Here is a 26,971-nt window from a genome sequence, read left to right as displayed (position 1 = left end):
TATTTGAATGACCAGGATTTGGGATCTCGGCATTGTAAGCCCTAGTTTCTTCCCTAGTTACAATATTGAGGCAGTTTTACTGCCTCGATATTGTGGCATTGCAGTTTAAAAAAAAAAAAAGCATATTGTAGTGTTGATGGATAAATGAGTTTTATAATATGTAGAAATCAAATTCATTAAATGTCGAGCGTTCTCACTTTTTTTTTTTTTTTCACTTTTTCTCACTTTTCTTGAAGTGATATAACTTAGATATTAAGTAATAGAAAGCTGATCAAGAGCAATGTGAATTAGAGCAAAATTATAAATTTATTGAGTTTTAATCATATATTACACAAATTACCCTAAAAATAACATAATTAAGTAATTTTATATTTTTTATTTGACTCAGATTGTCTTTAGACTAAAAGTATTTATAAGAGATTGATTTAAGCCTATTTAACTGTGGGGTTTTATTTAGTTAAGAAACAAAAGAATCAATCAAAAATTTGAGTCTTCAGAAATGTGAGTTTTAAGTAACATAGAGAAGAGAAGGGAAATTAGCTAAACAGATACTAGAAGAAAAATGAAGATTAATAGATCCAAAAACAGACCTAAAAGTTGAAAAAATGGCATCAAGCAAGCATTAGCATTAGAAGAGACATACGATGCAAGAAAGCAAGCTTATGCAGCATCAGCCAAAAAAAAGCTCCGATTTCACCCCTCTTTTCGTTCCAAATATCTGTCCAGCTCAGCCTTAAATTTATTAGGCTGTCAACTTCCACCACAAAAGTAGTCAGTAGTGGCATGTGATGCAAGAAAGCAAGTGTATGCAGCATCAGCCAAAGGAGGGAAAAAAAAAAAAATCACACCATTCCCTCCAAATGCCTGTCCAGTTCCTCCTTAAATTTATTCAACCTATCAATTTCCACAACGACAGATGGAAGTTTGTTCCAGCAATTAACCACCCGCTGGCTAAAGGCAAATTTCCGCACATCTATTCTACATCTGTCTTTTCTTAATTTGAATTTATGCCCCCTTAGGTTTGTAATCTGAACAAGTGGAAGGATCCCATCAGAATTCAGCTTGCTCAACCCATTCAAGGCCTTATACACCTCAATCAGATCACCGCACAGGTGCCTAGTGTCCAGCCACTGCAATTTGCAGAACTTAAGCCTCTCTTGGTAAGAGGATCCCTTCATTCCCCTCACCAATCTTGTTGCCCTTCTCTGCACATGCTCAAGCAAATTGATATCCTTCCTAAAATGAGGCCTCCAGACCTGTACACAGTACTCAAGGCGTGGCTTGACCATTGCCTTATACAGAGGGACAATCACTTCCTTTTCCCTGCTAGCAAAATTCCTATATATCATTGACAAAACCCCATGACCTGCCCTAGCAGCCTGTCTGCATTGCTCAGAAAACTTCATATCTGACTGCACAATTACTCCCAGGTCTTTTTCATTTTCTACCACCTTAAGTGTAGTATCACACAGATGGTACTTTTCTCTCGGGTTACTTCTACCCATATGCAGTACTTTGCATTTGTCAAGGTTAAACTTCAGTTGCCATTTCTTAACCCATCTGCCCAAATTATCTAGATCCTGTTGCAGTAACACACTCCCATTACTGTCATTAACAACCCTGCCAACCTTTGTATCATCTGCAAACTTTGACATTAAGCCTGATATACCTTCATCAATATCATTGATAAATATACAAAACAACAGTGGACCCAACACCGAACCCTGTGGGACTCCACTAATAACATTAGTCCACGAAGAGCAGCACCCATTGATCACGACCCTCTGTCTTCTCCCAATTAACTATTCCTTTTATCCATTGTAGCAACTTACCCTTAATACCATTCTGCTCCACCCTTAATACCATTCTTCTCCGATTTGTACAATAGTCTTCCATGCGCAACAGTGTCAAAAGCTTTCCTGAAATCCAAATATATGATATCAAAATTATTTTATGCATCCAGTTCCTTTGTAACCACATCATAATAACCAATCAAATTTGTCAGACAAGACTTTCCCTTAACAAACCCACGCTGGGTCTGAATTATTGCTGCAGTCTTGTCTAGATGATCCTGCAATACATCTTTAACCAGTGACTCCATTATTTTACCCAGAACAGAAGTTAAACTAACTGGTCTGTAATTACTTGTCACCCTTCGATCCCCCTTTGTGAATTGGGGATACATTTGCACATTTCCAGTCCGTGGGAATCTCCCCTGAGTCCAAGGATGCTCTCATAATTATGGCTAAGGATTTGTTTAGTTGCTTTGCTGACTCCTTTAATGTAACTGGATAGATCCCATCCACCCCAGGTGCTTTTCTTAACTTCAACAATTTCTCCTCCACTTTGCTCTCAGTTATTACAAAATCATTAAGTACCCTGCTACAATTTGGTAACCTTCTGCCATTTTCAAACCTTAATAATTCCTAATGTGTGAATGTAGATGCAAAATACTCATTCAGTTTGTTTGCTATCTGAGCAGGATCATCAACAGTTGAACCATCGATGTCAAGTGGACCAATCAGATTCATCCCCTTCCTTTTAGAGTTTATATAAGAAAAGAAATCCTTGCTGTTTTTCGTAGCATCTTTTGCCAAGGATTTCTCGTAATCTGCCTACGCCTGATTACAGACTAGCTTATATCTACCATAGGCTTCTGAGTCGCTTGATAATTTATATGCATCCCATGCATTTTTCTTCTGTGTTACGAGTGTCATTAGTTCATTTGATAACCATTTAGGCCTAAACCTTGAACAATATTTCTTAATAGGTATGAAACTTTTAGTAGCATCCAGGATTAATTCCTTGAATGCTTCCCACTTAGAATTTACTGTGGGTAACATCGTCAGTTGATCCCACTGTACAGAATTTAAAAACAGTCTGAGACCACTGTACTCACCTTTACGGAAGAAAAAACCCTTTCCTTTACCCCTGATGGTAATTAAATCTTTAAGTAAATCCCACATCAGTACACTGTGATCACTGCCAACTAGTGGTTCCTTTATCTGCAAATTCTTTATAAGCGAATGATCACTGCTGATAACCACATCAAGAGTATTACTCTCTCTGGTTGCCTCTCGAACATGCTGCTGCAGAAAACTCATCCAATAAATCCATAAAAGTCTGACTAGTGTGAGAGTGACCAATCCACAAGTTCCAGTCAATATCTGGAAAGTTAAAATCCCCCATTATAAGACATTCTGATTTACTAGCCCACTCTATTTCTCTGTACAATTGTTCATTATACTCATTCGAGTCATTAGGCCTATAACACACTCCTACTCTTATTTTTGCTTTTGCAGTGCTTTTGTCACACCAAACTGACTCAACAGTGCACTGTTCATCTATATCAACTGGGTGCACTTCTTTTGATTTTATGTTTTTCTTAATTAACAGCATAACACCTTCTCCCTTCCTATCCTTTCTGTACTCCCCAAATTCCAGTTCTGCATTTCTTATATCTGGGTGACACCATGTCTCTGCTATCCCAACAATATCTGCCTTTGATATCTTGACCAACACTTCAAATTCATCAAATTTATTTACTATACTTCTAGCATTGGTATACATGCAAACATACATGCACCTATTCCTATTCACCCTAACACATCCCATATACCCACCTATTTCACGATGACTGCCATCCACCCCAACAACCCTCGCTCCAGGTCGCTACTCATTCTAATAGAAGTTGTGCAAGAATCACCTTCACCTTTGCCTGCGGCTGCTGTTAAACTTTTAGTCCTTGTATCCCCCCCCAAGCTAGTAGTTTTCCGACCCACCTAACACTGCCTCAATAGCATCATAGGCTTGGTGATGCTTTTTCAGCCTGGTCTGTACTTGTTAACAGAAGCAGTCTCCCCTGTTAACAAGTACAGACCAGGCTGAAAAAAATTCTACCCCTTGAGCCTTGCACAATCTTTCCAAGGCGAAATTGATTGATAAGGCTCTCACCATATACTCCCTCCTATCATAACTGGGCAGAATTGCAGACACTTTCAAATTCAACCCTAATTCACGCCTGTTGTTCAACAGTGACCTGTACTTGTTAAGTAATTCTGCCGGTCTCCTGCTCTTAATATCATTAGTGCCAACATGTACAACTATTTCACCTTTTGTGCCCTTAAAAGATGACAATAGAATCAGCAACAACTACTAGTTCCTGTGGGACCAGCGCATTCTGCCTTGGGGGTTGCCGCTGTTTCGCACGATGACCAAGTGCAAGCTCTGATGTTGATGTGGGCAGCTGAGAGCTTGATGGGCCCCTTCATTTAGATCCTTTGAGGGCATCCACCCTGTCCTTCAAGCTCTCACATAGGCCCATAACAACGCTGAGTTGTCACCTGATTTCCTTACATTCCTTACATTGCGCACACACACACAAAGATATCCCCCATGGCAATATCATGTTCTGTTCCAGAGTTCGGCAAACATTTCACAAGTTGCACATTTTTTTAGGCTGTGATGTGTTGGAGAATCGCCCTCCTCAGTTCCACCCCGAGTCACAACACTCCTACCACTTTGTGCCCATTGCTTTGCTGCTCTAGTCTGGGGCATGATATTTTTAATTAATAAGATCAATAAATTTAATTAATTAAATGTCAATACTACGCTATCTAATTGAAACAGTGATGCGTATTACACTATATAATTATACGTTAGAGCTACCTAGTTAACACAATTAAAAATTTGAATTCCCTACTACTCTATACAAAAACAATGGCTGCAAGATTCGAACGAAGTAACGGTTTTACGTATATTAAGTAGTAATCTACAAAAACTCTTTATCTAAATTAAAAATAAAAATAACCAGCGTAACTATAACTATAGGACTACGTATAAAGTACAATTTAAAATAACAATTAGGTAAATAAAAAGGCAAACACTTATCGCTTTTACAAGCTTGTAATTCACAGCTGTAATTTTTAAAATGGAAGTCTGTTCCACCAATCAACTACCTGCTGGCTAAAGGCAAACTTCTGCACACCTATCCTACAACTGTCTTTCCTCAATTTGAATTTATGCCCTCTCAGGTGATTATTCTGAAAAAGAGGAAGAATCCCATCAGCATTGAGCATGCTCAAACCATTCAAGGCTTTATACACCTCAATCAGATCACCTTGCAGGTGCCTAGTCTCCAAACATTGTAATCTGCAAAACTTAAGCCTTTCTTCGTAAGAGCAAGAATTAGAAGTAAGAAGGCTGACTTATAATAGCTAGGACTAAAAATTTAACAGGAAATATAGGGACATAAATAGTAGGACTGATTTGTACCATTACAATGACCTCTATGGCAACTTAGTCGGAATGATACATCTACTGCTTGTTTAAAGAGGTCTGGGTCTGATTCCTTTGCAGACTAGAGAAATTTCTAGTCTTCTTCATTTGAGACTGAGCCAATCTCCAACAGAGAGATTAGGATTTTTCTCACTGAGTTTTTTCAGGCTTTTCAGTCCTCATAAGTTGTATACAAATGCACACTTCTATATACTATATCACTTTGCCCATATTGATAGTGATACACAATATTAATATGAACAAAGCAACAAGCTCTGGTGCCATTATAATAATAAAAATGCTATACTGATTCATTCCTGGTATAACAGTAGTATAACTTTCACTTCATTTGTAATGTATTATTTGACTGTTTTGTAATTTGTTATATGTTTTATATATTATGTTATATATTTGATAAAAATTATAGTATGTATTGTGGTATACAAACCCATTATTACATTTTGTTTTTAATGTGTGGCTTCTCTTTATGCAGGAGATATTTTTGTATACCATTTTAACTATACTCTTTAGATTAGAAAATATATGTTCTTGATGCTGAGAATAACAGTCCTTAATCTTAATATTACTTTATTCTTTTGTTTATAAGGGATGATAAAAGTGGAATAAAACTTTCACTCTGCCGAACTTTTTTTGATGATCACTGGTCAAAAAACCGCACCATTACAAGTTTTGATTGGTCAACTCAGGTAAGATCCACATGAAAAAAATTTTGTAATTTAAATAACTTTAGCATTAGCAAAGGCACATGATGCAAGAAAGCAAGCTTATATAGCATCAGCCAAAAAAAAAAAAAAAAAAACCACCCCTTATTTCACCCATCCACTCGCTCCAAATGTTTATCTAGATTTGCCTTGAATCTGTTTAAGCTATCAACTTCTACAATGACAGATGGAAGTTTCTTCCAGCAATCAACCACCCGCTGGCTAAAGGCAAACTTCCGCACAGCTATCCTACAACCGTCTTTCCTCAATTTGGATTTATGCCCTCTCAGGCGATTATTCTGAACAAGAGGAAGAATCCCATCAGCATTGAGCATGCTCAAACCATTCAAGGCTTTATACACCTCAATCAAATCACCTCACAAGTGCCTAGTCTCCAAACACTATAATTTGCAAAACTTAAGTCTTTCTTTGTAAGAGACACTTTGTTTCATTCACTAATCTTGTTGCTCTTCTCTGTACTCGTTCCAACAGCTCTACATCCTTCTTAAAATGAGGCCTCCAGACCTGTATACAGTACTCAAGGTGTGGCCTGACCATTGGCTTATACAAGGGGACAATCACCTCCTTATTCCTGCTAGAAAAATCCTGTATATCATTGACAAGACACCATGAGCTATTCTTGCAGACTGTTTGCACTGCTCAGAAAAATTTCATATCTGCCTTCACAATTACTCCCAGGTCCTTTTCACTCTCTACCACTGTCAGTGTAGTACCACACAGTTTATATGTCACTCTGGGGTTACTGCTTCCCATATGTAGTACTTTATATTTGTCAATGTTAAAGTTCAGTTGCCACCTCTCAGCCCACCTGCTCAACATTTCTAGATCCTTTTGCAGCAGCGTACTGTCATTAGTGTCATTAACAACCCTGCCGACTTTCGTATCATCTGCAAACTTGGACATTAAGCCTGGTATACCATCATCAATATCATTAATGAATACAGAAAACAACAATGGACCCAACTCTGAACCCTGGAGGACTCCACTAATAACATTAGTCCACGAAGAGCAGTGTCCATTGATTACCACTTTCTGTCTTCTCCCACTCAACCATCCCTTTATCCATAGCAGCAATTTGTCTTCAATGCCACACTGCTCCAATTTGTGCAGCAGTGTTACATGTGCAAAAGCTTTTCTAAGATCCAAATATATGATATCAGAATTATTCTTTGCATCCGGTTCTTTTGTGACTACATCATAGTATCCAATCAAATTTGTCAGATAAGACTTCCCCTTAACAAACCCATGCTGTGTCTGAGCTATAATTGAAGTCTTGTCTAGATGATCCTGCACAATGCTTCTTTAACCAGTGCTTCCATTAATTTCCCTGGAACAAAAGTTAAACTAACAGGTCTGCAATTACCTGTGTCTCCCTTTGATCCTCCTTTGTGGATTGGGGTCAGATTTGTGCATCTCCAGTCCATAGGTCTTCTCCTGAGTCCAAGGGAGCTCTCACAATTATGGCTAAGGATTTGCTTACTTCCTTTGCTGCCTCCGTTAATATAACTGGATAGATTCCATCCACCCGAGGTGTCTTTCTTATGTTTATCTTCAACAATTTCTCCTCCACTTTACTCTCAGTTATTACAAGATTTTCTATCTTACTGCCAGAGTTTAATACGCCTCTGGCATTCCCCTCCCTGAATAACTCCTCATGTGTGAATGTAGATGCAAAATATTCATTTAATTTGTTAGCTATTTGAGCAGCATCATTTTTTTTTTTATTTCTTAGGATGACACATACACACAGGATACAGTAAACACTATAAAAGTGTATTTCTGTAGAGAAAGAAATTAAATTTATTAAAGATTATTTGTTTGGAAACTATATATACTGTGTGTTTCAAAATTTCATAGAAAAGATATATGAGCATATTCTAAAGATAAAAATAAGAAAAAAGTTCCTATAAATATAAGTGTCAAAAGTCATTATTTCCAAGATCTTAAACATTAACCATATATTGTAAAACTACGCGAAATGGAAAAAGATTTTTATGTTCAAAGTTATGTCATAAAAATTACTGTGTAAAGCAGGTTTTAAAGTACACAGTGTATGTATCAACACTAGTGTGAATAGTGTTGTTGTATTACACAAATCATACCAGTTATTCAATTTATGAATAAACACTAGGGTAGAATGCATAACCACAGTGTCATTGTATCTACTTCAGTTTGAGTTTCCACAACAAGGCTCATTTTTTACAGTTTAGTATTCGTTAAACTGATATCATGTGAGTTGCTATAAATTTATTTAATTTTGTCAAGTGTCAATGTGTTTATTACTTTATTTTCAGGTGTTTTGGGTCATTTCTTTACCTGTTCTTCTCAGATACATCAAAAAATTTGCTGCTATGAAAGGAGAAGCATGTATGCTAAAACCATTATGACATTGAGTACTATTATTAGTAGTGACAAATGAGGCTTATACAGTACAAGCCAAAAAAAAAAAAAAAAAAAGTCCTCTGTGACATCACTTGTCCACCCCCCCTCTAATAATTTGTCTAGTTCTTTAAATTTATTCAAACTATCCACATTCACAACACCAGGTTGATTGTTGGAGCAAACTTCCAGATAGAAGTTTGCTCCAACAATCAACCACTCACTGGCTGAAAGCAAATTTCTGCACAAATATCTTGCTACCATCCTTCCACAATTTAAAGTTATGGCTCCTTGTGTAGGCACCTCCGTAGCCAGGTGGGCAGTAGCAGCAGTGCATAGCACACACTTCTTGATTAGACCTGTGACCACCAAATACGGAGGATGCGGAAAGGTCGGAATGGCCACCGCATATCCTCGGAACAATATGGCCTTAATTGCTAATGCTCCTAAAAACCAAATAACGAACAAACAGCTCCTCGTGTGTGTGTGTTGTCTGGGCAAGAGTAAGAATACCCTTAGCATTTAGCTTACACGCAATCCATTCAAAGCCTTAAACACCCCAAATGAAATCTTCTTGTGTCTAATTTCTGGATGCTACAATTTGCAGAAATGAAGTCTACCTTGGTAAAAGTACCTGTTTGTTCCACACGCTAATTACATTGCTCATCTCTGTACCTGTGCAAGATGTGGCTTAGCCATTGCCTTATAGAAATGGGTAATCAGTTCCATATCCCTCCTCGCAAAATTTCCAAATATCCTCGATGAAATTCCATGAGCTGTTCTAATAGCTAGTTGTCCCTGACATTTGTAGAAGGAAAGGAAGTCCATTCCCAGTCATGGGATCTTTCTCCTGGGAATGAACTATCATCAGCAGTAATCCTACCTAGATGAAAACTCACTCCAGTTTGGCTTGAAAGGCATCTGAAACACCTTGGTGATGGTGAGATGCTACCCTGAAGTAGGGAGAAGTAGTAAATTAAAAGTAGTAAATTAAAGGCAGTAGTAAATTAAAGGCAGAGTCCTGAAGTAGTAAATTAAAGGCAGAGTCAGTAGGTTAAGTTAGTTCCCATAAGTTAGTTCAATTTTTTCAGCAAGTATTGCATGCAAATCAGCCCACGAACACACACTTTTACAAGCATGTTCTACTTGTATAGTATATCATGCTTGTAAAAATTTGTGTGAGCAAACAAGATTTGCAACTTAGTACATTGATCTCATATTGAAGAAACACCTTGCCACAAGTTGCCTTGGTAGTGCACCATTCTAAATAAGAAAACACTGCTCCAATAGAGTAAATTAAACTAGTATTCAGGGATTTCAACTCTTCTTGGAGTCTCATGGGTTACTGAGTTTACCTGAGGCATTATATATCCAACACGGCCTAAGATGCTGATTCCCTAATAACAGTAGTTATTGAGGAATCAGTGAATTTATGCCCCCTCAGATTACGAATCTGAGGGGGCATAAATTCAAATTGAGGAAAGACAGTTATAGAATAGATGTGTAGAAATTTGCCTTTAGCCAGTGGGTGGTTAATTGGTGAAACAAACTTCCATCTGTCCTTGTGGAAGTTGATAGCTAAAATAAATTCAAGGAGGAACTGGACAAACTTTTAGAGGGAAATATTTTTTTTTTTTTTTTTTTTGGCTGATGCTACATAAGCTCATACACTTGCCTTCTTGCATCATATGTCTCCATTACTACTACTATAGCCTCCTATCCTGTCTGTAAAAATTGTACTCCCCAAATTTACATATATCTCTCTGATATCCCAACAATATCTCTCCTTGATGTCTTGACCAGCACTTCAAATTCATCAAATTTATTTACTATACTTCTGGCATTGGTATACATGCAAGTATTTAAAATGACTAAATGCACAAGGCATAATACATTAAGAGTTTAATATCTATATAATATCGGTGTTTAGATACACCATAGACAACTCTTAAAAAACTACAAAGTAGTTGTTGTAGGCATCATTTGCTCTTTCTGGGTGGTGGTACTCACCGAGAATAAGTAACAATAGTCTTCTCTATTATTGAAGCATTACTTATTCGAGGTAGTGCAATATCATGGCAACTCGTCGTGAAGGCAGAGCACAATATGAGAAAGAGCAAATGATGCCTACAACAACTACTTTGTAGTTTTTTAAGAGTTGTCTATGGTGTATCTAAACACCGATATTATATAGACATGCAAGTATACATGCACCTGTTCTAACTCTTAGTTACTCTAATACAGCCCATGTTCTCTGATTACTCACATCAGTTCTTGAAATTTCCAGCACCTTGCTTTTCCAATTAGAAGCAGATCAAGAATCACTTTCACCTCTGTATGCGGCAACTGTTAATCTATTAGTCTGTGAATCCTCCTCCCAAGTTAGCAGTTTTCTGACCCACTTATGACTGCCTTGATAGCATCAGAAAATATTCTTGCATTCTTTCTAATTTCACAGGTATAATGATCAGAAATGGCATGATGTAACTCAGCCATGCCTTCCTTTGCACAAGTTGATTGTATAGTTTTGTCTAATTCTATTGTTTTAAGATTTTTAATTTTCATTATAAATATCATTATTTGTATGTCAAATTAGGTTTGCCTGTCTTTTGATTATTATTAGTGTTCTTTCAGTCTCCTGCTGTCTGAAAAGGATGTTTATTATAAAAATGAGGGTACTTTTTTTTTTTTTTTTTTTTTTATATTATGCTAGTATTGGAAATGACACATGATGCATGATAGCAAGCTTTTAGAGCATCAGCCAAAAAAAAAAAAAAAATACCACACTACCCATATCTACTCCCATCCCTTCTGACGCTGTATCTTTGAATTTATTTACACCACCCACTTCCACAACACCAGATGGAAGTTTGTACTGACAACCAGCTGCCCACTGGGTGATGGCAAATTTCTGCAGATCTATCATGCAATCATCCTTTAATTTGAATTTATGCCCCTCAAATATCTGTAGTCTGAACAAGAGGAAGGATGACATCAATACTGAGCTTACATTCAATGCCTGAAACACCTTAGTCAGATCTCTTTGATCTCAGAACTGAAGCCTTTCCTGATATGAATGCTGCCCTTTTGTTCCCCCCCCCTTATTGATCCCATTGCTCTTCTCTGCATCTGTTCCTACAGACTCATATTCGTTCTAAAAATATGCTGTGTATAAATGCCTTGATTATGCTGTAGTATAATTGGGTTCACCCTTTTGTATGTAGCTTAAAATAGTTGTGTCATTAAAAAAAGAAAACTTTGTTAAAATTAAATTTAAAAAACTTTTAACGTGGATAACTTAACAGTTGTGTTTTCTTAGTACTCAGTTTTGAAGTAAATGATTTTATTACAGTCCATTCCGGTTATTTGGGACACATCGGGACTAGTGCATTTTGGCCCGATTAAGCTTCCCCAATTATCCAAAGTTTCGTGTAAATAGTTAAAAATACAATGTATCCCCCCCCTCCCTTTACAATTGGTTCACTGTACAATCAAATCACGTTACGACGAACTCAACATAGTAAAGTACCGTTCACTATATGATGTGCAGTAAGCTCTGGTCATTGTGATCACGTTTGTGAATTGAATTTTAATTCTATAAAACAGCGATTCTAATTAGCGAAAATAGGAGGAATATTATCCACAGCTGTAAAAGCAAAGATATATTAAGCAAAAATTTACCCTTTATTACCTTACTAATTAAAAAAATTAAATATGTGAAAATCGGAAGAATATACGTGATAATTGGAATAATTAATACGTACTGTAATATGTACATACTAACTAGTTGACATTTCTGTTCACTGACATTTGTAGGTGGGGGTTAAAATTTAAAACAGTAAAAAGATAAGCAATTAATAACAAAGAACGCGGCACACACAAATTGCAAGTAACACAATACGCGCAAGTGAGAATGGAGTAATGAGTTACAAAGCTTTAAAAATAGGAATGAAGAGAAGAGCTGAAAATTAATTTTTTTATATGATTGAAGATTTCATGGACGTGTAAACATATTTCACCATAATAACCTACAGAATTCCAGCTGTCGGTATTATCGCAAATTCAATAAGATCGAGTTTACTGTCCATTTATGATAGATTTCACTAACAGAAAGGCCCAATAAACAGGTAACTGCTAATTGTTTTATGGTTGTGACCTCCAGAATTTCGACTGAACCACATGGTACCGTTGGAGACAATCGTAGGGTAATCTCCAGTGCTGCGGTCTCCTGCCCCAATTAAACGGCATGCTGTCCCAATTAAGCGAAGTAAACACTGGTTATTTTCTCGATTGGTTTCTGTTTTTTAAGATTTGCCCCAAATAAATGGCTGCCCCAATTAACCGGTGGCCCAAATAACTGGAATCCACTGTACTGTATAAAGATTTCTATTTTATATTGTAATGGAATTTAAGTATATTATAATATTTGCAGTAGCAAATGGCCAATAGGAATAGCTTCTGTTTTTTTTCACAGGCAGGAAAAAGTTTGCTTCCTTGTATCATTTAGCTATTCTAATAGTAATGATTATGATATGGGAACATTTCCTTTTTCATTCTACAGTTGAAATGAGGTCTAGTATCTGTTGAGAAGAAGAAATAGGATTACTAGATCCATTCTCTCATTTACTCATAGGCCTGATTTCTTACTTTTTTATATCATAAATATTAATACTTTGTCTATTCATATACCAGAATAATATGTTGATCTTCAATATTAAATTTCTCTGAAGTGTCAGTTGATTTGATACATTCCTGCTTTCCTAAGTGTGTACCATTATTGCAAGTGCAAGCAGCAAATCATCTTATATTTGCCAATCTTCAAAAAATAATGCAGGAGATTATTAGAATTATTAAAATGGAGCAATTAGGAGCAATTTACACATTAAAGAAAACAAACTGAATAAATGTTTATTCATATAGCATATTTTAAGCTCCAGTTTCTCATATTTGTTTCATGAGAGAGAGAGAGAGAGAGAGAGAGAGAGAGAGAGAGAGAGAGAGAGAGAGAGAGAGAGAGAGAGAATAAAATATAAACTAATTACAGAGGAGTGATCACATATAAGATTAACTATTTCTCAATTAATGCAAATCTATAATTTTCGCTGTATGTATAATATGTTAACACAGATTTCTGTCTGCTTCTATTTTGTTAAAATCCTTACTTGATTAAAAATAAAGTTTGTGTGAAATCATTTTGTATATATATATATATATATATATAATATTAATTTTGTCTGATACATATATCATTTTACAATTTTTTCCTGCATTATATTAAAATTTTTCTTATATTCAGTTCCCAGAACTTCTAGTTGCATCTTATAACAACAATGAAGATTCCCCACATGATCCAGATGGCGTTTGCCTCATTTGGAACTCAAAATTTAAGAAAACAACACCAGAATATATTTTCCATTGCCAGGTATGTTCATCTTACACTATTATTGTGTAATGTGGTTTATCCATCTGTAGAGTTCTTCTGATAGCATAATTTCTGTAATAAGGATGAACTTGGTAATGGAAATAATTTAAGTGGCTTCAGAAGTAGAAGTGTTAATTCAGGTTTTCTTTGGAAACACCAGACTTAAGGTTTTTTTATGTGACCATGGGATATATCTTAATCAAGCACATGCTGACCTCCCAGTGAAATTTTTTTAAAAAAAGTGAGGAATTGGAAGAAATATAAAGTGTAAACAGTTTTGAACATTATTGCTAATTTTTTTTTTTTTTTTTTTTTTGATTAATGCACCGTACTACAAAATATGCAGTTAAGAATACACAAAAAATCTTCTATATGTATTAACTTTGTAATACGCACATAGGCAATCAAGAGTTTCAAGTAATGTCTGCACTCTTACTATTTACGGTGACTGCTGGGAAATTCAGATACATATACAAACAATCATATAGCTGTGGCTGGCCAGTAATCACCGAGGTAAAATATAAAGTGTTAAAAAATACAGGAATACCTCGCATAGCGCGGTTTCGAACAGCACGGTTTTTGCTATAGTGCAGTTTACAAATTGAAAAAATTGAAAAAAAATTAACTACATTACGCACCAATACATTTGATATGTAAGTATGTATGTATGTTTTGTAATGCCACGTATGTAGACCAATGCATTGTGGATTCAAGGCCACATTGACTGTTGTTGCAACTCCCATTATATACATACTCTGCTAGCATTCATACATTAGTAATCACTGTAGATTCCGAGTGGTGAGATCGTTGACTGTGTGTAAGCTGTACAAATATTTTTTGCTGTGTATTTTTATTAAAGATTACAGTACCTGCAAAATTTTTTTTTTTTGTCATACCTCTGGAACGAAAGTTGGTTATGGATAGATATAAGCTGGTCTGTAACCAAATCACAAAGGAGATTAGGCAGGCAAAGGCAGATTATGAGAAATCCTTGGCAAAGGATGCAAAGAAAAACAGAAAAGAGTTCTTTACCTATGTAAACTCTAGAAGGAAAGGGATGAATCAGATTGGTCCACTGGATATTGATGGTTCAACAGTTGAGGATTCTGCTCAGGTGGCTAACAAACTAAACGAGTATTTTGCTTCTACATTCACACATGAGGAATTATTCAGGAAGGGGAATGCCAGAGGAAGTAAACTCTGGCAGTGAGCTAGATGATTTTATAATAACTGAGAGGAAAGTGGAGGAGAAATTGTTGAAGATAAACACAAGAAAGGAACCCAGGGTGGATGGGATCTATCCAGTTATATCAAAGGAGGCAGCAAAGGAAGTAAGCAAACCCTTAGCCATAATTATGAGAGCTTCTTTGGTCTCAGGGGAGGTACCCATAGACTGGAGATGTGCATGTGTGACCCCAATTCACAAAGGAGGATCAAAGGCTGACACAAGTAATTATAGACCTGTTAGTTTAACCTGTTCCAGGAAAATTAATGGAGGCACTGGTTAAAGAAGCACTGCAGGATCATCTAGACAAGACTTCAGTCATAGCTCAGACACAGCATGGTTTTGTTAAGGGAAAGTCTTGCCTGACCAATTTGATTGGATACTATGATGCAGTCACAAAAGAACTGGATGCAGGGAATAACTTTGATATTATATATTTGGATCTTAGAAAGGCTTTTGATACTGTTGCACATGGACGACTGCTGCACAAATTGGAGCAGTGTGGCATTGGAGGCAAATTGCTGCTATGGATAAAGGGATGGCTAAGGGGGAGAAGACAGAGAGTGGTAATCAATGGACACTGCTCATTGTGGACTAATGTTATTAGTGGAGTCCCTCGGGGTTCAGTGTTGGGTCCATTATTGTTTTCTGTATTTATAAATGATATTGACGATGGTATATCAAGCTTAATTCCAAGTTTGCAGATGATACAAAGGTTGGCAGGGTTTTTAAGGACACTACTGATGCTATGCTGCTGCAACAGGATCTGGAAAGGTTAAGCAGATGGGCTGAGAGGTGGCAAATGAAGTTTAACATTGACAAATGTAAAGTACTACATATGGGAAACAGTAACCCCAGAGTAGTGTAACCACTGTGTGGTACTGTACTGACAGTGGTAGAGAGTGAAAAGGACCTGGGGATAATTGTGCAGACAGATATGAAGTTTTCTGAGCAGTGCAGATGGGCTGCAAGAGTAGCTCATGGTGTCATGTCAATGATATACAGGAATTTTTCTAGCAGGGATAAGGAGGTGATTATTCCCTTGTATAAGGCAATGGTCTGGCCACCCCTTGAGTACTGTATACAGGTCTGGAGGCCTCATTTCAAGAAGGATGTAAAGCTGCTGGAATGAGTACAGAGAAGGACAACAAGATTAGTGAATGGAACAAAGGGTTGCTCTTCGAAGAAAGGCTTAAGTTTTGCAAATTACAGTGTCTGGAGACTAGGCACCAGCGAAGTGATCTGATAGAGGTGTATAAAGCCTTGAATGGTTTGAGCATGCTAAATGCCGATATGATTCTTCCTCTTGCTCAGAATAATCACCTGAGAGGGCATAAATTCAAATTGAGGAAAGATAGATGTAGGATAGATGTTCAGAAATTGGCCTTTAGCCAGCGGATAGTTGGTCGGTGGAACAGTCTTCCATCCCTTGTTGTGGAAGTTGATAGCCTAAATAAATTTAAGGCTCAGCTGGACAGTTATTTCGAACGAATGGAGGGGTGAAATGGGAGTGGTTTTTTTTTTTTTTTTTTTTTTTTTGGCTGATGCTGCATAAGCTTGCTTTCTTTTTCATCATATGCCTATGCTAATGCTATTCTGAACAAAATTAATGTCCCGATTATGAAAATATTAATCTTTCACCTTTGCCACGTCTACATCAAAAGATATATATGCAATTTTTAAATTCCTTGTTTTTATACAATATCAGCATACATGGTTGTAATTATTACACACAATATATGTTATTTAGACATGTTTCCCACTCAATTTGCTTTATACTCCAGATTGCTTTCCCGTTTAAGGAACCAACAGTAAAATGACATCATGGCAGAGTCCCAGCGACCTTCGTATCATTTTTCCATTGCAGATACGTCCTGGTGGAAGCACTCTCCTTGTTCATCACTGACATCTGCTAAGTTTTCAGGAAAGAAATCTAGATGGGAATGAAGGAAATGCATTTTCAATGACGTTCAGCACCCCATGTTCTTGTAACATTTCAGCAAGTTTGTCACCAGTTGCTCATAGTACTCTTCTTTTCTCTTTCCGAGGAATCTGTGTACCACAGCCTTGAAAGATCTCCATGCAGCCAGTTCAACATCATTCAGGTTTCTTTGAAATTCTTCATCTTTTAGGAGCTTTCTTATTTGAGGACCTATGAAAATTCCTTCCTTCAGCTTTGCATGCGATAAATTTTGAAACATTTTCAGTAAATATGTGAATCCTCTGCTTTCTTTATCCAGTGCCTTAGTGAAATTCTTAATCAGTTCAAGCTTGCTGTGTAAAGGAGGAAGAAAAACCTTTTGTGGATCAACCAATGGAATATACTTTACATTGCTTTTGCCGGGAATATATTCATCTCTCTTGTCCCAGTGTTGTGCAGCGTAGTGTTTGGCTGTTGCACGACATCCCACAAAGACAGTATTTAGTGAAACCACTTTGCAACCCAAAAAAGCAGTCCAATCACTTTGAGATCACCACAAATATGCTAACCATAGTCAGTTATCCAGAATCTGTGACATACTGTTGTAAGTTTCTTTCAGGCCAACAGCACGAACAAGAGGAATTGATGGTAAAGTGTTTCCATTATGATGCAATACTGCTTTCAAACTTAGCTTTGACGCATCAATGAACAAATGCCATTCAGAGGTATTGTGATCAATGTTCAATTCATGCATAAGACCAACGACGTCTTTGCAGACACCCATGTTGTTTTCCATTGCAAAATATCTTGAAAACTCTTCATTTCACTTACAGTATATTGTAATGTTTGTACCTTTGGCGAGTAGGTTCCACTATTGTAGTCTCGATCTGATCTGAGTAATTTGGCCTTCTCTTTGGGTAAGCCCAAGTCTCTGATCAGTTCGCTTAATTCTTCTTCTTGTTCAATGTAGCGTGGGGCCTTTTTCTGGCTCGTAGTCCAAATCATGTGAAGTACATGGTTCTGCAACATCTGGTAAAACGATTTCTTCTGTACCTTCATCACTACTTCCAATACCCCTAGATTTTGGTGGCACAGGTACTGGTAGTTCTTTACTGTGTGGCACTGTAGTGCTTGCTCTTTTTGGAAATACCTTTTATTTTTGTCATGCAGAAATAGCAGTCATCAAAATGATACTTAGGCTCATGCCACACCATAGGGACAGCAAAAGGTAATGCTCTCAGCTTGCCATATAACCACGGCCTTAAGTTCGTTGTACAAGTAATACAACAGATATGTGGAGCCCAATTGTTTTCTTGATTACTGATCTTGCATCCGAAGTACAATAAATATGCAACTTTTGTGACATTGTATATTTTCTTCCTCTGAGTTTTTTTGGGGTTAAGTGCCCACAAGCATAGCAGAAGTTGTCTGGGTGATTGATGCAAGTTATGTGCTGTGTCTTCTCCATTTTAACAATGCAGTAACCTAAAAACAGTAAAAGCAATTGGTAAATTTGAACAGAAGGTGAATTCTTGTAGAATAGTTTATCATACACTATATATTGAACAGTTGAATGGTGTAATAAAATTAATAAAAATACTGACTTGTCTGGTAAAGTGCATCAAAATCAAAATATACTATATTGCAAGAACAGTAATGATGTACTTGCTTAACTTTTAGCCCAATAAACAAAACCAACAAAAAGTTAATAAGTTTAAAAATTGTATTTCAAACGGTAATGATATCTTTGTACAGAATCCAGTTATCTATCTATATCTTAAAACTGAGACATGATAGGAAATTTTTTATGATTGATTTTAAATTCTATACATAAAACTTGACCAGAAACAACCATTGATTTTCTGGAGGTAAAAATCATGTTGTGTAGTGTTATTTTTTAAAAACGTTACACCTTTATACGCAAATATGGATGGAAAGAAGAAATGTAATGACACTGAATGTTCTTCTAAACGTAAATGGTTGACACTAGATGATAAACTAGAAATTATAAAACAATATGAAAATGGTGCGCATCATATGCTAAGTTAGTACGGGACAAGAATATGAACAAATCATCGGTACGAATGCTTCAAAACAATAAAGCTAAAATAAATGAACATGGAATGGCAACAGCATCTTATATGGCAAAAATGATTGTTAAAAATCGTAGCTCTGAAATGGATAATATGGAACGTCTGTTAATGTTATGGATTGAAGACTGTAACCAGAAAAGAATTCCGTTAAGTCAGATGACTATTCAAGCTAAAGCAAGCAGTCTCTATTCACTACTAACAAAAGAAAGTGGCAAGGAAGAGGAAAGTTTTTGTGCAAGCTGTGGTTGGTTTTACAGGTTTAAAAAACGTATGGGCTCCACAATGTTCGACTTAGTGGTGGGAGTGCCAGTGCTGACAGTGAAGCAGCTGCAAGATTTTGGGATGATCTAAAAAAACTTATTGAAGATAATGGTTACAAGGATGACAATGGTTACAAATTGTCAATGTGGACGAAACAGGATTAATTTGGAAGAAGATGCCATCACACACTTATTTGGCAGAAAAAGAATCAACCCAACCAGGATATAAAGCCGCCAAAGATTGATTAACCCTTTTTACTAGGTGGAAACGTCTAGTGACTTTAAATTAAAGCCTATGCTGGTATAAAAATCAGAAAATCCAAGGGCACTAAAATAATTTTCAAAAAATACTGATTTAACTGCCATATAACTCTTCCTGTTATATGGCAGTTAAATAGGAAAGCCTGAGTAACAAAACAGCTCTTTGAAGATTGGTTTGTAAATTATTTTGCTCTGCAGTTAAACACTATTGCAAAGACAATAACATGGACTTTAAAATTCTGTTTCTATTAAGCAATGTGCCAGATCATCCTACTTATCTTACAGACCTGAACAGAAATGTTAATGTTATTTTTCTGCCACCGAATACAACTTCTTTGTTACAACCAATGAATCAGGGTGTCATTGCCACATTTAAGGCTTTTTACTTAAGACATACCTTTGGACAAGCCATTAATGTAACAATGGGTGAAAATGCCATATCTTTATGCGAATTTTGGAAATGTTACAATATCCAAAATGCCATTGAAAACATATGTGAATCATAGCTTGAAGTAACTGTGAACAAGAGAGCTATTTGGAAAAATCTTTTACTGAATTGTGCCAATGTTAATTGTACCAGTTTCAAATTTCAAATCAAAACAGTTTCTGAAAACATTGTGCAACTTGGGAAAGATCACCTTGGATAAATGCATTGACTCTCATTCTGATGACCTCGCTTATGAAACACTTGTGGAAGTGGAGTAGCAACACTTATATGAAGAAGAAGAAAATCAAGAAGAAGAAGAAGAAAATGTTACATCCACGAAAGAATTCACAATTGATGAATTGTCAACGTTGATTGCTAAAGTAGATGAAGTTTGTGAATTGATAATTACAGCAGATCCAAACATCGAACGAGGTATGAAAGTAAGGCAGGCATTGCAAAATGACATTCAATATTATAAAGAGATGTATGCAGATAAAAAGAAGAAAAAACTGTGCAAACTAAGCTGATCAGTTATTTTTCAAAATAAAAATGCAGTACACACTTATCTTCTCTGGTTATGTACATACTGTACTTACTAGTATTTTCATTTTTATCATTTTAGTTTCTTTTTTTTGCAAGAACTTCATGTGCATCAGTTTGTAGTAAACAAACACCTGTATATTTTTGCAACTCGACCCATATAATCAAATTGTTGGAACGCCTTACATTAAAATACATACTAATACCTCGATCAGCATAGTTTCATATAGTGCCGACCGGATTAGCTGGGTGGGTAAAGTGCCTGCCTGGCAATCCAAAGGTCGCGGGTTTGATTCCCGCCTCGGGCTTGGATCAAAGTACTGCAAAAACCTTGGGAGGTGCATTATGGCCACAGAAGCCTATGCGCCAACAACTACCAAAAAAAAAAAAAAAAGTAGTTTCACATAGCACGGTATTTTTTTGGCACGAATTAACTGTGCAATGCGAGGTATTTATGTATATGTAAAAAAAAAAACATTCTGTTGAACTTGCATAGATATATCCCATAAGTTAAATCTGTTATGACAAGATAGTATTACTACTATTAATGAACAAGGTGTTTGTTTTTATTTTTAACTTGGGATTTTAATTTTAATGCATCAATTGCACAGGAAATTCTTATGTTTATTTTGTTTTTCTGTATTAACATATTTAAGTGTGTACATATATATATACATTTTTCAAGGTTGTATACATTTCAAATGGGTCCATTTGTGTGTAAATTTTCTTAATCTGTAGTGAGTGTCACTGTCTCTTTGCTTTTCTGAAACACAGTTTATACTAGACAGCAGTACAAAATCATTTTAAAATTGGAGATCACTACTCAACCACTGTTCTCCAATAGATGTAGAAGGCAATATTACATCAAAAAAATGGAATACCAATGAGTTTTTTTATTTTTTTTTACAAATTTTTACAGTATTTAATAATTTTTTTTACAATGTTCGTGTGTTTTTTTTTTTTTTTTTTAATTACTCTAATTTTTGAAGTAATTTCTCTAATATTGGGAAACCAATTCAAAATAACCACAGTTAATATATATGTAATTTGCATTTACATACAGAGTTTTTTAAATTCATGAATATTTGTGAATATTCATGAATTTAACTCCTAATACCTGTTGTTGAAAATGGTTTCTTTCAGTTGGTTGAAGAAAATCTAGTAATGTCTATTATCGAAAAATTATAAAACAATTAGTAAATATTCATTATTAAGTTAAACCTAATTATATGCATGTGTTGATTGACAACTGTCATGAAGAGATATTTGCAGTAATTTTGCTTTACTGCTTTGCACTTTCCTCCAATTGGTAATGCTCACTAGCTTTGTGATATTGATGCATCATTTGGAATATGCACAGAACTTCACGTTTTATGCAGAGAGCAAAATTGTTAGTACATATCTATACCCTGTAATTCATTAATTTTGTTCTGACAAAAAAAATTGTATGAGTAATATTACTATTACTTTCATGAATTGTTCATAGCCTTTCAACATTATTACAATCATTAATTGCAGTACAGTAATGTTGCACAGGTGATTTTCGTCCCCCCCCCTTTGCATTATGCACTCTCATATTCCAAAAATTGGCTATTTGTAAAACAAATTAGTTGAGCATCAACATATTTAACCAGCTACTTGTGCATTTTATTCATGTTATCTCATGGGGCCTTCATGTTGTAACAAGATCTTATGGGAAGAAATTAGGTAGAAGGAGTTAGATATTTTTATGATGCAAAACTCTGGAATAATGAAGGACATTGTTTCCTTCATCTTGCAGTAAGAAATCAGACCATCAAACAATTGGGAACCTACCTGCTTATTTCCATTTCTCTGAGAATTTCATCAGAATGTCATAGTGATAAGGGAGTAAAAAATTTTGTATTCTCATGTGCTTGGGCTGACATATTTAAGTAAAATTCTTCTTTTGTGTGTGCTGACATCTGCTTCTTTGAAGCGAGTCATGGCTGATATAGTGTTCTACAGTAGAACAGCTGACCCATAGGTATAGAAAACAACAATATTTTGTGAACACTCCTTGCATGCCCATAAATAAACATAGCATTGACTTTGAGGTCACTGCTAATATTCAATTTATGACTGCTGTATTGAATTGCTTCAAATAGTGTCTTTATGTTGTAGTGTCTCTTTTAGATGAACAGAGTGGGCAATAGGGATGTGACTTTAATTTCCTATTATGCAGAGAACAACTTTCAAACTTCACTATGATGAGTTGAAGAAGCACCATTCAGATGTAATGCGTGCTTGTAATAATTCCCTATGAACTCCACAGATATCATGGCAGTAGTGGAGCAGACTGTTTGCTGTACCTTTTGTTCAACCATTCGTGTAATCCATTTGAGCCAGCATTACAGATAACGTGGTGCCCACACCTTATTCTGGTCACCTAGATGATGGTCAAAATATAACTGGTAAAATTTCAGAATATCCATTATGATTATACGTTGTTGTGATTTAGTTAGGAATGAGCCAAACACGAAGCAGAATTTGTTGAGATTATTTTTACACTTTGAGGTGTGATGATGAATGCACTTCAGTAATTGACTAGATCTTAATTGAAACATTAATTTATTATTAATTAATAAATAAATTATGAAATAACAAGGATATATATTCAAATAATTATATAAATATGAATATATAAATAAATAAATAATTATATTATGTTGGTTGACTGAATAGGTATGATAGTGGTATAATTAGTCTCATTACAAAAATGAGGTCTGCTAGAGGAAAACTAAAAACTGATTTGGAATCAGCATCCAAAGATCTGTCTAGTACCCCCCCCCCCCCCCCCCCGATGAAAAATACTTGTTGACTTGTGTAATTGGAGTGTCTTATCCTGTAAATCCCTTGCCTCAGCTGCCATGGAATGCAAACGTTTTTTCTATGTATTTTATGCCTCAAATTCTATTTGAAAATAGAAGATATTATTTTCACTTTTATTGAGTTCTGTAATGAACTCTTATTCTTAAATGGTACTTTTGTAATTCTTAATCAGGCCATTTTATATATATATATATGAGCTAAAATGGCAGAATAAAATAAACATGCCTGAAACTGAAAATTTAACAAACTAATAATATTTGATGATAGAAAGAAGAGCAATTGTTAGTGTATATAATCCTAATATATAGGTAAAAAGAAAAATGCCCATTACATCTACCTTTTACCAGATGATAATTAATATGATGTTTTTATTGCATGCAGAGTGAATAATTTATAACATGTGGCCATTAAATGGAAATATGGGCAATATTATTGCTTATTTTATGAACAGCTGCTCATCTTTGTCATATAGGATACCTCTCACAAGTCATGTCACCATGATCAAAGAATGTTTTGCAAGACAGCCTCAAGAGGATATTCAGAACAGCTCTTTACAGCTTACAGCATGATCATTTGAAATAAACCAAGAAATCCTGTAGAAGTGATAGTTGACACAGATGTTGTAGTTCAGAGGAATCCCCTCTTAGACAGGAATTGCAGATTGCGATGTGTGGGGCATACTATTGCCAGAGGTCATTGATACCATGGTCCATTTTCCATGCCAGCCAAAATCATTGAATAACAATTCTCTTGAGGATTTTTGATCGTCCTTGAATGTGAGAATTTATCCCAGCATTACAGAATACTGTTGTAGCCCACATGTCCACTTTTCTTAGGAAAAAGTTAATGGACACTTTCAGAATGACAGTTCCACTAACTTTTCATCAGGTGGATTTGCAAATGATTCACAGACATGGTAGTGATGTTTGACATCTTTTGTGCCTACACAATCACTGGATCTTTTATATACATTATCTTGAGAATTTATGGGGTATCTTAGATGTAATATCCAATCTCAGAATGCTTTACCTTCTACCACATGAAAACTAGAAGACCCATTGTAACAACACATTATCAAGTGTCAAAAGCATTGGGACAAGGAAGAGTACTCTTCCTTGGCCCGATGCCTTTGACACTTGCTAATGAAATCTATGCTACAATATATAATAGCTGCCATTAGCAGAGGGGGTTTCCCATTCTTATGATGAGGCAAGGTTTCTAATCTTTTAGCTCTTATATACATATTCTGTTTTAAATTGAAGGAATAAGATATTAATGTTATTTGAATTTATTTAGTCTCCTGTCATGTCTACGTGCTTTGCTAAATTCCATCCAAACTTGGTTCTTGGTGGGACATATTCAGGCCAAATAATGTTATGGGACAACAGAAGTAACAAGAGAACACCAGTACAAAGAAGTCCTCTCTGTGCTGCAGCTCATACAGTAAATATTCATTTATTTTTATATTAATGTATGTATGTTTTATATTATCTTGTACCAGCTTCCACAAAATAATTATTTTAGTGATTTAATTGTATAATCTTGAAAGTTAACTTAGATGTTTATTTTCATGTACAAATATTTGTAAAATTTTATCTTTAAGCATCCTGTGTATTGTGTTCAAGTAGTGGGCACTCAAAATGCCCATAATCTTATCAGCATTTCAACAGATGGGAAGTTATGCACATGGAGTCTAGACATGCTGTCTTCACCACAGGTGAGCTGTCTTGAATATTGTATAAATAATTTAAAAGAAAATAGAAATTCTGTCTCAGAGTACTCTTATTTAATATTCTGTTTGTTTGTAAAATATACAGCAGACTCTTGATTTACCGAGATCGGATTAACCGGGGCACTTCAAGACTCCAAATTAAAAAAAAAAAAAATCAACCAGAAATCATAAAATTCAAGTAATAACTAGAATAGGTATAAACAGATATTTTGCAAGTTGTAAATAAGTGACGTTATAAGTTGGGAGATTAATGTGCCTATTATCTTGCAACCCCTGCTGTCCTCACATCCACCACTCAAAAAAAAAAAAAAAAAAAGAGAGAGAGAGAGAGAGAGACCGAATGTTTAGTTTGTTTTAGTGCGTCGTGTCGATTGTTGTGTTCCATTGCACTGCAAAAAGACAAATTTTGTTTTGCTATTTATGTCAGGTATGTAAATTTTTTTTTTTTTTTTAGTAAATATATATTTTTTTTTGTTTAGAAATCGCGAAAATGATGGGTAAACACAAAAGAGTGCGCTTTCAGTTAAACAAAGACTTGAAATTATTCAAAAGTTTGAAAATGGTGCATCCATTAAATCTCTAAAGAACCATTATAAGGTTGGTGACCAAACCATACGAGACATTGTAAAAAATAAAGGGAAGCTATTTAGAAGCTTTTAAATCTACATTGCAAAAAAAATAAAGGGAACCATCGTATTGGATACACGAGTAGTACATGGTAGTTTTTTATCTATCGCCATATTTTTTACTTAGGTTGCTGACATTTTCTATACAGTGAGTCCCCTACTTACGCAACTACGGATTTACATAAATTTGTTTTCACTCAATTTTTATTTTTATTTTTTTTTTAGAATTGTAAAATTAAAACAACAAAAAAAAAATAATAAGCACTCAATAACAACGATCATGGCACACACAAATTACCCAATGAGATCGGATTAACAAGCAAAAAAATAGGAAAGAGAAGATTCTTACAATTATTTATTGTTTTTTTTTTTTATATGACTGAAGATTTCAGTGAAGGGAACACACACTTTGCCATAATAATGTAAAAACCAACAGAATTCCAGCTATCGGTATCATCGCAAACGCAATAAGATCAAGTTTACTACCTATTTATAATAGATTGCGTTAACAGAAAAGCCCAATAAAAGAAAGTGCAAATTGTTTTTGTTGATTTCCAGAAATGGGCTTTAGTAAAATGTGAGCTCGTGCGGGGTGATAATAGTGAGTTTTCGCTTTAACCCTGTGAAGTTGTTTTCAGAAAATTTAATTTTGACCATTATCATAAGAGAATAAGTGACAAAGTACAAAGTGTGTTAAGTGTCTAACGGCACCAGGGGTTCCCCCCATCTCTGCGTTGCTTTCATTATGAGTTTACAGTTCACTGGGAAGGCCAGAGATTTAAAAGTGTGTGGATCATGTGAGTGTGTAATGTTATGTACTGTTGTTCCTCCGGCCATTTAGTCGCTGGACCCCTACTGAGGCCCAACAACCCCCAGGTGACCACTAGTTTAAATTTGCACTCTGGCAGGTCCTGCCACCTAGTTTCCTGAGATTTCAGTGGCTAGGACCTAAAGAAAAAAAAAAAAAAAAAAAAATTGCTTGGGGTTATTGCGCTAGAATGGAAAAGCCAAAATGGTGGGCGAATGGTGTAATTTAGATATGGTTATTTTTGACGTGTGGGTCGCTTGTATACAGATAGAGTGGGGGATAAAGACAGAAGAATGAGGTTAATAGGGAAGACGACCCCCAGGTAGAATCAGTGGGGCATGCCCATGCCCCACCAGAGGGAAGAGTGGGGTTGGCGAGGAGTGGAGGAGACAGATTCGGCAACACTG

The 26,971-nt window shown here is 35.7% G+C and overlaps 1 protein-coding gene across 1 annotated transcript in view; it reads left to right on the top strand.

The window, feature by feature from the left end:
- Positions 1–26,971, top strand: part of LOC150080278 (cytoplasmic dynein 1 intermediate chain-like) — a 389,556-nt gene that overhangs the window by 255,740 nt on the left and 106,845 nt on the right. The window contains 4 exon segments of the mRNA XM_090380674.1: positions 5,885–5,984; positions 13,696–13,821; positions 24,695–24,841; positions 25,002–25,115. Of these exon segments, the coding sequence (XP_090236800.1) occupies positions 5,885–5,984; positions 13,696–13,821; positions 24,695–24,841; positions 25,002–25,115 (487 nt within the window).

Source organism: Mastigoproctus giganteus, chromosome 9 (assembly GCF_048544385.1).
Source record: "Mastigoproctus giganteus isolate SK-2022 chromosome 9, ASM4854438v1, whole genome shotgun sequence".
NCBI classification, from domain to species: Eukaryota; Metazoa; Arthropoda; class Arachnida; order Uropygi; family Thelyphonidae; genus Mastigoproctus; species Mastigoproctus giganteus.
Note: the sequence above shows the minus strand (reverse complement) of the source record. Positions and strands in the feature narration are given on the sequence as shown.